At 40.6% G+C, this 12,030-nt stretch overlaps 1 protein-coding gene across 1 annotated transcript in view; it reads left to right on the top strand.

Moving 5' to 3' along the window:
- Positions 1-2,555: 2,555 nt before the first annotated feature.
- The window catches only part of Crim1 (cysteine rich transmembrane BMP regulator 1 (chordin-like)), a gene marked incomplete at its 5' end in the record, with an annotated part of 145,127 nt that continues 135,652 nt past the window's right edge, over positions 2,556-12,030 (top strand). Inside the window, one exon of the mRNA XM_013517514.1 lies at positions 2,556-2,793. Within this exon, the coding sequence (XP_013372968.1) occupies positions 2,556-2,793 (238 nt within the window). The remainder of the gene's footprint in view (positions 2,794-12,030) is intronic.

The following is a 12,030-nucleotide window of genomic DNA, read 5'->3' on the forward strand; positions in this document are numbered from 1 at the left end:
TTCTGAGTGACATATGTATTAACACTGCCCTAACTGTGGGGTTAAGGGCATTCAAATGTGGGTAAACCTGCCTCCCGCCTATGTGGACCTTGTCTGTCAGGGAAGTTGGACTCAGAAGAGAAGGTAGCTGGCATGGAGGCAGTGGCGAGAAGTCTGTGCAGATGTTTGCAGGGCTTGGAGGATGGAACGGCTCCAAGAGATAACATGTGAAGTGGGTCTTCGAGAATGAGCAGGAGTCAGGGAAGAGGGGAAGGAGGGATTCTGGGTAGAGGATGGTGAGCACAGCAGCGGAGCAGTTGTTAAGGTTTGTGGTGAGAAACTGAGTGTGCTCAGAGCATTAGATGGGAGAGGGATTGAAGAGAGGGGAGTGTGTGGACAGAGATACAGGCCGTGTCGTGAGGAACCATGTACATATTCAGCGGTAAGAAGCTGGACTTTCCTTCTTGGTAAGAGAGAACCACTGACCAGGGGTGCTTCCTGAGGAAGACAGTTCTGGTAACAGTGTGGGGAATGAGAGGAGCAAGGAGAAAAGAGTGGACAGGTCTAGCTTACTCTGTGGTAACTCATGAGGGTGGTATTTTAAGGAACTTCCCGATTTTAATAGAGAGAAGGGGTGTTTAATGAGGAAAAAAAATCTTTGGTAGAGTCAACTCAGTTTGATATGTGCATATTTATAGAAAGTTACTACTTTTCCTTTCAGGAATATGAATGAAAAGAGAATATTAAGTAATTTTTCAGTAGTTCAGCTATTTCTTGAATTTCTTGCATGTTTTCAGATTTCTGGGATTGAACTATCTTTGAACTATAAATTTGCATATGCAGTCACAAAAAAATCTTTCATGGCAAATTTCATTGAAATGTTTTAGATTGATGATACTAAAAGCATGTCAACATTTGAGTGCAAGATGAGAAACCATTTAGACTTACCACTTTATAATGGAAAACAGATATCACCACCTATGCTGTGTTGAATTGTTTCAGAATACTTTTTGGTCTGTCTTAGAGAGTAGTTTAGTCAGTGCACTGCTAGCATAACCATAGGAATGTGTCTTTAATACATTACATACATGTTATGTCTGAGGACTGTATGTAGGCTGAGTTGGAAAACAAAAATTTTAAACTGATCACTTGTGCTTTTGTGTAAATCTTTAAAACCAAAAGATAATTTACTGAGAGCTAGTGCTTCAATTACAGAAGTGAGTTTGATCTCCTGAAATTAAAATACAGATTGTTTTTCTTTTCTCAAAGAATTACCCGGAAGCTCTTCATACTGTTAGTTCTTCTAAAGACTCCTTGTCAAAAAAATTATTTCAGTGAAGAAGTCTTGCCTAGCTTGTGTACTGAAGATACTAGAAGTAAATGTTAGTGATGGGTGTGTGTGTATCCATCTCACCTGTTTCTTCATACCTGTCTTCTGGTAAAAGCACTCTTTCCTTCTTCGTTTATCCTGGGGAGCAAACCCAGGTCCTCCCTTATGCTGTGAAATGCACTGCTACAGAGCTGTATTCCCAGTCCCAAAACACATTCTTTAGGATAATATTTATTCCTGCTTTAGTGTGTGTAACAGGTCAAGGTTTCTTGAATTTAAGCAATTTTAAACATTCTCTTCAGATATAGTTATCAGCAACATAGTTCAAGTGTGATAAAATACCTTTTAAAGATAACGTTAAGAGGGAAAAAACATGTAATGTCCTAGAGATCTATAGAAAAAGCCTGCTTTCCTATAAGAGATGTTTGCACTGTGAGTAATATTAGTGCAAATCAAGCCTGCCTATGGTTTTGTCATGTTGCATTTTTCTGAGCTGAGTCTGAGGAAAACTGGTTTTAAAATGTAGTTTTTCAGTAACCACTGTCATCCATGACTCGCACCTGAATTGGTTTCCGCTTTAGAATGTGGTGACCTCAGCCTCTCACTAGGCTGTAGCCTTTAGTGTTGGGGTCCTAGCTGGGCTTGCCCATGGGGAACCTTAGATGCTAAGAATGTGTCCAAAATGCATTGCAGAGAATTTCCTCTATGGGATCTTGTTCTTGACCCTTGTGGGTGGTATCTTTTGCTGTTTATTAGCTGCCTTGATGTGTTAGGTTGAAGAGCTCTTTTAAATCCCAAATTGGTCTCTACTGATAGAGAAAACAAGAGCTTTACAAAATAATTTTGGGGTATAGCTCAGTGGTAAAGCACTTGTTTAGCATGCGCAAGGCCCTGGGTTGGAGCCCCAGTACCGACAAAAAAAAAAAAATTGTAGATGACGAATGTAACTCTTGTGATCTACTGAATGTAGAAAAATCCAGGAAATTTTGTTTAAAATGAAAATTTTAAAGACCTCTCACTTGCTGTTGTAGTGGCCCATAAGAGAAGTAGAGGCTTTTGATTACAAATGTTTTGATTACAGATGTTTGCATGTTGAAATTCAATGTGTACATGTATGGCCATGTTCCAGTCTTTTTGGTTGGTAGGAGGAGGCTGGATTTCATTCACTTGTATCGTTCCAGCCAAACTGCCTTTCACAAATTGAGGTATGAGAATTGGATGTTCATTGTAACATCCCCGTGTGCTTTTGCGCTCAAATAGGCCCTTGCATGAAGCAGCAAGCAAACATTATCTGGGTGATTGTTTTTCAGATGAGAACTGGGACGATGACCAGCTGCTTGGTTTCGAACCATGCAATGAAAACCTTATCTCTGGCTGCAATATAATGAATGGGAAGTGTGAGTGTGACACCATTCGAACCTGCAGCAACCCCTTCGAGTTTCCAAGAAAGGATATGTGCCTGTCAGCTTTAAAGAGGATCGAAGGTAAGCATTAATTTTTGCAAGCCATCCATCTTTCAGACTTAACGGTGTGTAACTCTGAGCACTGATAGTATTTGAGCCTGAAAAGGTAAAGACAGGCTTACAGTAGAGCTTGGTAGCTTTTAGAATCCTGACAGATAGGCAGAAGGTATACTAGGGACTGATGTGGTATTGGATGTGTATGTTTCCTGGAAGCGTGGGGTGGTAATGTGGTGTGAGCAGAGTATGTTGTGCAGGCCAACCTGGGTCACCTCTGCAGCATGGATGGTTTCTCGAGTGGTGTGCTTGAGCTCAGCATCTGTTGTCATCAGGTACCTTCCGCTCAATTGATGATAGGATGGGGCTCCATGCGGAGAGTCTGCTAATTAGAAAGGCAGCTCATCTGGTACAGAAGAGGAGCTCTTCAGAAGACAAGGGAGAATCGCACATTGAGATTTGAAGGCTTAGGTTGGTTTTACCAGGGGCAAGAATCAAGATGTTGGGTGTATCATGAGACCCCCACATCTCTAGAGAGAAGTCAGAAATTGTTCTTTGGCCTGTTAGTCTGCTTTTCAATCTGTATGTGTGGTAATTAACTTTATACAGTCTTATAAATAAATAAATCTGATTCTGGAAAAATAAAAGGGGGTTAGAGAGAAGGCGGAAAAATAATGAAATGTGTTACATGCATATACCAGTTCCCTACAGGGAATGTAATCACATTGTGTACTGCAAACAGTTACTAATGAAAGTAAAAGGAAAAAGTAACAGCATTACACTAATAAGGGTCGTAACATGTACATTCATGTATACAACCTAGAAAAAAGATTGACAAAGTGATTCTAACTAGGGTGACCCCAAGTGGAGTACCCAGAGCCTAGTACTGTGGCCCACAGCCACAGCTGATAAGAGGGTAGGCCTGGGCTCGGGTCTCCGCTCTGCCCCTCACTCACCCTGACCTAGCACATTTCTGTCCTCTGGTTTCCCCTTGCTTGTCCTTGTCCTCATTTGCTAAAAAAGAAAGGTATTTTGTCAACTTCAGTATACTGTATAAAATTTAGAGGTATAGATGACATGGTCCTGTGTCTATGTAAATAGTTAATTTAGTTATACATATTTAAAGTTAACATTATATGGAATAATATAACAATTTAGATTTATTGCCTTTTGCCATCCTTACATTTCATGAAACTGTTTCCATTGTCTCATGGTGGCCATGACTGTCACCACTTAACACCCTGCTCCCGAGCATACCCTTTTCACAGCCGTCTAAATTGTTTGAGATATCGCAGGTCTAAGTATGAAGCTATCACAGGTAATTATGTCGCAATACTTAGGACAGATGAATTTATAATTAGTTAGGTGTGTATCTGTGATCTTTGAAATGTAGGACTTTATTAATTTTTAAACTGATTCTGAAAAAGCTCTTTGGGAGATTCAGTGCTTCGAATTTTCAGGTAATTCCTTCATGAACAGTTATTGTATCTAATTAAATTTCTTTACTTTTACAAAATGTTAAACTTATTTTTTCAGATGGCCTCTATATAAAGCAAAAGTAGATATGGTTAAATGCTTTGTTATTCAAAATAAGCCAAATTATATATTCCATTGTTATAAAAATACTTCAGCATATATGCTGTTGTTTTATTTCCACTAATAGTTTATCTTATTTCATTGAAAAGAAAGTTTGTATTACTGTTTCTTCTTTGTAAGAATCATTTAGGTTTATGTTTTGTACTGAGTAACTGCTTTGAAGATAACAATACACAGTGTAATAACTTCATTATTCTGTTACTTGGTTAAGAAAATTTGTTTTATTTTTCATAAAATTAAAAAAATGTACATTGTGTATGAAAGAAGTAGTGACGATATACTTAGGGGTTACTAAGTCATTGATAGAGCAGTTTGAAAGTTGGAATACTACAGGTATTTAGGGTCAACAAAGTATGACCTGTAATTGTATAGTATGATATTGTGGAGGGTGGAATCTGAACAGTTTGGGTTTCCGAACTGTTGAAGTATTGAAGTATGGCTTTTAGGAACAAGGTGGACAGAAGAACAAAATGTAGAAACAAGAATTTGCAGAACTGGTCTAAAAGAGCAGCATTTAATGTTGATAGCTAATAGAAAATAAAGAAAGGGAGGCTATATGGAACTAGATTATGAAATGTCTTACACGTCATGCAAAGAGCTGCAGCCTGGTGATAGGAGCTATCAGAAATCATTGCAGGTTGATGAGCAGAGAGGAGCAGAGATGGTGAAATCAGTGTTAGGCAGACTGGGGTGGAGCAGCAGGTGCAGGATAGATTAGCAGAGGGAGGTAGCGTAATCAAGAGGTTGGTGAAGAGCTATTCCAGTTATTTACACATGGCGCCATGAGAAACGGCAAGGAAGGATGAACGTACATCATCTTGATAGAAGAACCAGCAGTACCCGCTAGCAGATAAAGGGAGAGATGGAAACTCAACAATGATTCTAGGATTTCTGACCTCAAAGAAAATGGTTGCTAGTGCAAGTAATACAAATAGGAAAACTCTTCTTGAGATGTTGGGTGATAAAATGAGAGTGAAAAACAGAGTTGTTGTCTTAGAGGGCTGAGGGTCAAGAGGAGCTTTAAAAAAGTATGGGGGATATTACAGCATGTGCAGTGATGAGAACGAGCCAGTGAAGAGGAAGAAGCTGAAAGTGTAAGAAAAACAATGATTGTAGTGTGCAGTGTTCCAGGAGAGGAGTAGAATCATTTCTCTTTCCTGGAGAAGAACAAAGGAAGGTCCCTCTCTGACCTGAAGTGAAAGAAGCAGTGTGGAAACTTGAGGGAAAAGAAAATGTCAGACATCTCAGGTTAAGGGCAAGAGTGGATTAGGGAAATTTACAGGGTCCCCTGCAGGAGCTGACCACTTACTTGAGGTTAGTGGTTATAAACTTGAGGAGAGACTGGCCAGTGTCTTTGTGTCTTTCTCTGGCTCTGGCACTGGTGCCTCCTAGGTGGAGGGGTAGCCAGGGTTACTTTATCTTGTTAACCTGGTAGGAAGGCACAAAGGGCCATATGGGGATTGAGGTTTATGCAGGAGAGTATTTCTGGTGATTAACCATGTGGTCAACACTGGGAAAGAGGTAAAAACGGTGAGCAAGTGATGTGGTTGGTGGAGGGAACGTTCTGGTGAGAACAGCTAAAGAAATGAACAGGAATTTGAGGTGAAGATTTTTCCTGGTTGTATTGAGGGCTGAGGGTGATGTAGGTGATACAGTCGGCTGTGGAGGAGAAAAGAATAAGGTCACTGGAGATAGAAGTTCACACAGCTGAGCCAGGGTGGATTACCCCAGCAGGCAGTGCAGACACCATGAATGAGCCGGAAGTTCTGTTAGATAAATGTAACAATCATCTGTAGCTGGTAAAACAGTGGAGAGCATATATTTCCAGTGAACAAGGCTCTGTTTTTTTAAAGGGGAAATGAAAGAATGGTCTGGAAGTGACGATGAGCACAAGGAAGATACTTACCTGCCCCCAGGATTTACGGAATGTGCCTGATACAGCCATCCCCATTTAAGAGGACTTGAAAGGAAAAGGAATAGTTGGGGCCACCCAGGTTTCAGCTAGAGCAAGGTTGCAGGAACACCCCGAGGGGAGAGGGATAGCAGAGGGGATTTAGCTGGTGGTGGACCACCAGTGTAGCAGCACGGAAAGGGTGGAAGAGGAGACTGCTCAAGGGATGGGAGATTTCACAGAGCCGCGTAGAGACAAAGAGGCCTGCGATGGCTCCTGGCTCAGCACAGGCACACTTCATTCTGGTGGTCTGTCACAGGGGGCGAGTTGTTTGACCTAGGCAGCACCTTTGAGGGGGATATTGCTTTGAGCATTTTATAGTATTAAGGTGTGTAGTGTCAAAGGGAAGGAAAACAGAATAGTATCCTTGACAGAGAAAACGTGGACCCTCACTTCTGTGTTTTTGGTGATGGTGCTGAAAATGAATTCTAAGCATAACTGATTTTTTTAAATGCGTGGAAGTCATGATAGGGCATTTTAATAACATTTATGGATTTATTGAGAATAATGGCCATTTGGAGGCCAAACAACTCCTAATAATTTCTGTGGGTTATTTGTATTTGTTTATAAGGGAAGGAATTGGTTGTGATTTGTTTACCCAGAGTTTTCTTTTCTAAAATATATGAACATATCACCATAAAATCAGCTTGTCAGAAATTTAGAGGAAACAGGATGTAGTGGCACACCTGTAGTTCCCACACTTGAGATGCTGAAGTAGCAGATTGATGAGCTCATGGCTAGCCTGGACCAGATACTGAAACTGTGTCTTAAAAAATAAAGTGAATGAATGCAATACATGCATACGTGCATACACACTATTATCTATGACGAGATAATAGTCATCACTTGGGAGGCTAAGGAAGGAGGATCACTGTGAGTTCAAGGCCAGCCTGAACTGCTTATCAAGACCCTACCTCAAAAAACCAAAAGAAAAAAAAAGACAGATAATAGTCAGCCATGATGTTGTACAGAAGTTTGTCAGACCAATCTATATTTTATAAAAAGTAAAAGTCTGATAAAGGGAATGATTGTGAGTCATTCTGCCTGGACCTTAACAAAGCTTAAATTCTGGACCATGGCACCTTTTTGTGTTGATTTGGTATAGGTTACACTCTCACAGAAGTGCAGCCATGGATCAGAAGAACGGAACTCACTAGCAAAGATAGTACCAGCAGCCTTTGCAGCTGCCAGGGGTGTTCAGGTAGGGCCTCTCTGAGGTTAGTAATCTTCGCTAGAGTCAGTACGAAAACTTGCATGATGTAATGAACAACTTGTACTTTAACTGTGCATATGATTCCAACTTTAGGGTCTGTGGCATTTTAAGAGAAATCACTGTAACTCAGAGTGGTCTTAATAAATTCATGAAGTATTGAGAAATATGAAAGCCACTTTCAATGAAGAATGTAAAGCACACAAGAAATCATTTTATTAATTTCGTTGTTTTTTTTTTTTTTTTCTGGTACCAGGAATTGAACTCATGACCTTGCGCTTGCCAGGCAGGCGCTGTGCCTCTGAGCTAAATCCCCAGCCCCCTTTATTTATTAATTTCATCCAGTGAGTTCTCACTAAGTGTCAAATAGGTACCAAATAAGCACTGTTCTAGTTGCTGAGGATACAGCTCTCATGGAGTTTAGGTTCAGAGTGGCAAGATTACAAAAATATACAAACAAGAAATACTATATGGGCAAAAGCTATGAAGAACAATAATCGGAATCTGTGATGGAGAATTACTAGGAAAACTGCATTAGGTAGGTGTACCAGAGGAGTGTTCTTTGAAGGAAGGCTATTTGAACTGGGATATGAATGCCTAAAGAAGCTTGCCCTCTCATAATCAGGGAGGGGAGCATGGCATGTGGAGGGAGCAGCACCCCAGGTGCTCTAGGGCGAGAACAAGCTGAGTGTGTGGAAAGAATAGCAAGGAAAAGCAAGAATGCGCTGTGGCCTGAACAGAGGGAGGGAGGAGAAGCGGTGCTCGTGGCCGGGTCCCCAGAGGCCTTGTAGGTTATATGAAATGTGTGGATTTTGTGCTCGGTTCCTGAGAAGCTGTTGTGGGCCTGTGAATGGTACAGTGATTTGTGTTAGAAGAGGACGAGGAAGTCCAAGCATGGACACGAGTCCACAGATAGGGATTTTTTTGATAGTTCAGGTAACAGACAGTGATTCAAACCTGAGAGTTGGCGCTGGAGAGAAGTAGCTTTGAGATATCATCTGAAGGGGATGAAGAAGGAAAGAGAAATCAAGAAGCACTCTTAGACTTAGTGTTCAAGGAAATAATTCCTTTTAGTAGCGGGAGGAGCTGGTTTAGGGAGGATTCCACGGTTTCCTTTTGAGCAAATTAAGTTCGACATCCACATAGAGCTATTTGTCACCTTAAGTAACTTTCGTTTTAGTTTACTAACCCACATAGCAGCCTTCATACGTGAGTAACTCCATGGCGAGTATTCGGAGAAGAATAACTTAGTTGGAAGATTGTAGAAAACATTTTTTAAAAACCCAGTTCACACTGGTTTATTGCCAGAGACCAACCAGAGACATACCTATGTGGGATTCATAAAATGTGTTCTTAACTACGTTTTTAGTCACTGCTGCATCAGCCATCATATGCCTGAATGGTATAGATCATGTGGAATTGACTCCCACTTGCAGCTGAACAGTGAAAATTTTGCAAAAGGAGGATGACACTTGAAGATTTAGAAATTCCATCTTTGTTTCGGCTAAAATCACTTAGAGATGACATTAAATTGTGGATCATTTTTGTCTGTATTGAGAAGAGATAGACAATCAGAAATCGACGTGTGATGCTATATATCATTGTCTTATGTTGAATGGGCAAATAAGAATTGCTCTGCATTCCTAAGACGAGTAAGTCAAGGAAGGTGCTGTAGAGGGACTGAGAATCGCGCCCAGCTCTGAGAAATTTGGTGACTGGTTCAACAGAAGGGGAAAAAAGAGTGAAGAGCGGCCTTTGATAGAAAAGAGAGGAGGAGCAGAGGGCACAGATAGGGGAAGTTAAGGTGGTCAGGTCAGTGAGTTTGGGTGGCTAATGGGCTGGGGGGTGAGAAAGGGGAAGCGCTTCCAGATTCGGGAGGGGCAGTGGTTGTCCACAACTGCTTGTGAAGTTGTGATAGTTGGGATGGATGTTCAGGGGCTGATGCTCAGCACAGAGAGTGGTGTCATTTACTAAATGCAGAAGAGAAGGGGAGCAGCTTGGTGGGAGGTTGGATGAGGTACACACTGCATTTGTTTTGCTGTGTTTGTATCTATGGTGAATCCAGAGGAAGATGAGAGTTACGGGTCTGGCATGCAGAGAGATCTGAGCTAGAGATAAGGATTTGTGAGTCATCCTTCCAGGGAGAGGGTGGTGTCCTTAATGACTTCTGCTCACATTAGTAATGTGAGGAGTAGGAGCATTTCTAGAAGACTAATGTGATAATAATGTGCATAATGGAGGAAAAAAGTGACTGACAGTATCATTTTTTTGAGATCAAAAGACCTGTGCAGTAAAGCTAGCACAGGAAGCATTGAATACTTTGTCAGCACAGTGAACAAAGTGTGAGGACTAGTGCTATCAGCCTATTGAAAATCAGCCTAGAAAACAATTGTTGGCATCCACGATACTGGAAATATAAAATGAATGTTTAATTGACTGCTGGTTGATTGATCAGGTTACTTATTTGTACTCCTTTGTTCAAAAAAGCCTGTGCAGGCTTTGAGTGTGTTGGAGCCGGTCAGATTCGTCCCTGTGATCAGAGCTGGTTCAGAGTATGAGCACTACAATGATTATATAATTGGGTAGAGAGGTGAAGAAATAGGATTATAGTTATAGACTCTTTCATTCTAGAAGAACCTGCTCCTCAGCATTCTCCACAAATACCTTCTGAGATTGTTTCTTTCATGTTAGAGCTGCTTTAATTGTTTCTTCATTCATGCATTTATTCATGTATTCATTGAAAAAGAAGGCTTGGAGCTTGGGTCTGTATGCCTGTACAGCACCAAAACACACTCTCAGTGGTTTGCCGTTTAACGGGAGGGCCATTCTCTCAATGGCTTCAGAGTACGGGTCCACAAATCACCTCACCAGGGGAGCCTGGTTTTGATTTTTTAAAAGAGATATTGTAAATGTCCTAAACAGTATTTTAAGTGTTTATTCTGGAAACTTCCCTTGCATAAAAAATATACTGTGAGCCATTGAGTAAGGACTAGAAATAAGATGAGAAAGATCTAGTTTCTGTGGAATTACATATCTGTATTTTTCCTGCTGCTTAAAATCAAAAGGAAATTTGATTTTTATGTGGGGTGGCTATATTCTCTGAAGTGGAACTAATTTTGACACAGAGACAAATGGCTTCATTTTATAGACATTCCTTTCAGATTTTAAAAGTTGCACAGTATTAACTTAATTATTCTGCAGTGTAATTTTATTATTTCAGTTCTGCCTAAGGGAGTATCACTGTGTGAGTTTTTTATTCTATGTTTCCTTCTTTCACATTTTTTTCACACAAGTGTAAGTGCTGAATTTTATTCTTGGTTGTTTTCTTGGTGTGTAGGCTGCAGTACAGCCTGTGCTGTGTGGGCTTATCAAGTATTTTAACTCTTGATGCCATCTGTAATTTTTTTGTCAGTAAACAAAAATTTAATTAGTGTTTAGAAATAAATATTATACCATATACTTTATGCATAGAACTTTTTTCCTCAGAAGTTTGTTTTATTTTATTTTTTTAATGTGTGTGTTTCCAGTGTGGAACCGGGAGTGTTTAGGTGAAGCTGGACTTAGTACTAACTGTCGTTCCACCTTTGAAGTCGTGCAGTAGAATTTTCCCTAACACGAGCACTGAGCAGCAGGAGGAGCTGCTTCCAGCTGTGGCTTGGAACCTGCTGCCCTGTACTCCATAAAGTGCAAGGGCAGACAGGCACCCTGACTCCACTCCCAAACCCAGTGCCCCCTGGCCCTGAGGTCCATGGGGTGTGACTTGTGGGTGAAGTGGAAGATGTTCCCTAGGTTTCTCAAACAGAGATCTTGAATTACCAGGACCAGACGAGGGCTCGGCAGTCTCCCTGTCCAGCAAGCCCCACGAGAAAGTGTTCCTCCTGGTTTTTACCACATTTAGAGCAACAAAGTTATAGAACATTGATGTGAGTCCACTTCCTGGACAGAGAAACATATCTCTTGTGCTGCTCTAAGAGAGTAGCACGTCTTTAATCACCGGACCCGCACTGGATGCTAACTACTTACATTGTTTTCTGAAAGCATATGCTATGAATTTGTTTATCTCAAATATTAACGCATAGTAATGGTTTCACTGTGCAGTTAAACCCACCCCCACACATACTGGCTGTTGTGGTACATGCCTGTAATCTCAGCACTCTGGGAGTCTGAGGCAGGAGGATAGCCAATTCAACCCCAGCCTGAGCAGCTTAGCAACTTAGCAAGACCTTGTCTTAAAATAAGAATGGAAGGAAGGGTTGGGAGTGTAGCTCGGTGTGAAGGGCCTGGGTTCAATCCCCAATATTGAAAAATATATATATATATATTTATATATGTAATATATATTTATAGATATATATCTATTTTAATATATATTTCCAAGTTAATGTTAAAAGAAAAGTAAAATGCAATGGAGGCGTATCTCATCTTGTATGTGTAGAACTACGTGATAAGGGACACAACAAATTCTGAACTTTAGATACTAGGGAAATTGTTTTTAATAAAGTTGATT

This window comes from Chinchilla lanigera, unplaced genomic scaffold, assembly GCF_000276665.1.
Source record: "Chinchilla lanigera isolate Chin_1 unplaced genomic scaffold, ChiLan1.0 scaffold00040, whole genome shotgun sequence".
In the NCBI taxonomy this organism is placed as follows: domain Eukaryota; kingdom Metazoa; phylum Chordata; class Mammalia; order Rodentia; family Chinchillidae; genus Chinchilla; species Chinchilla lanigera.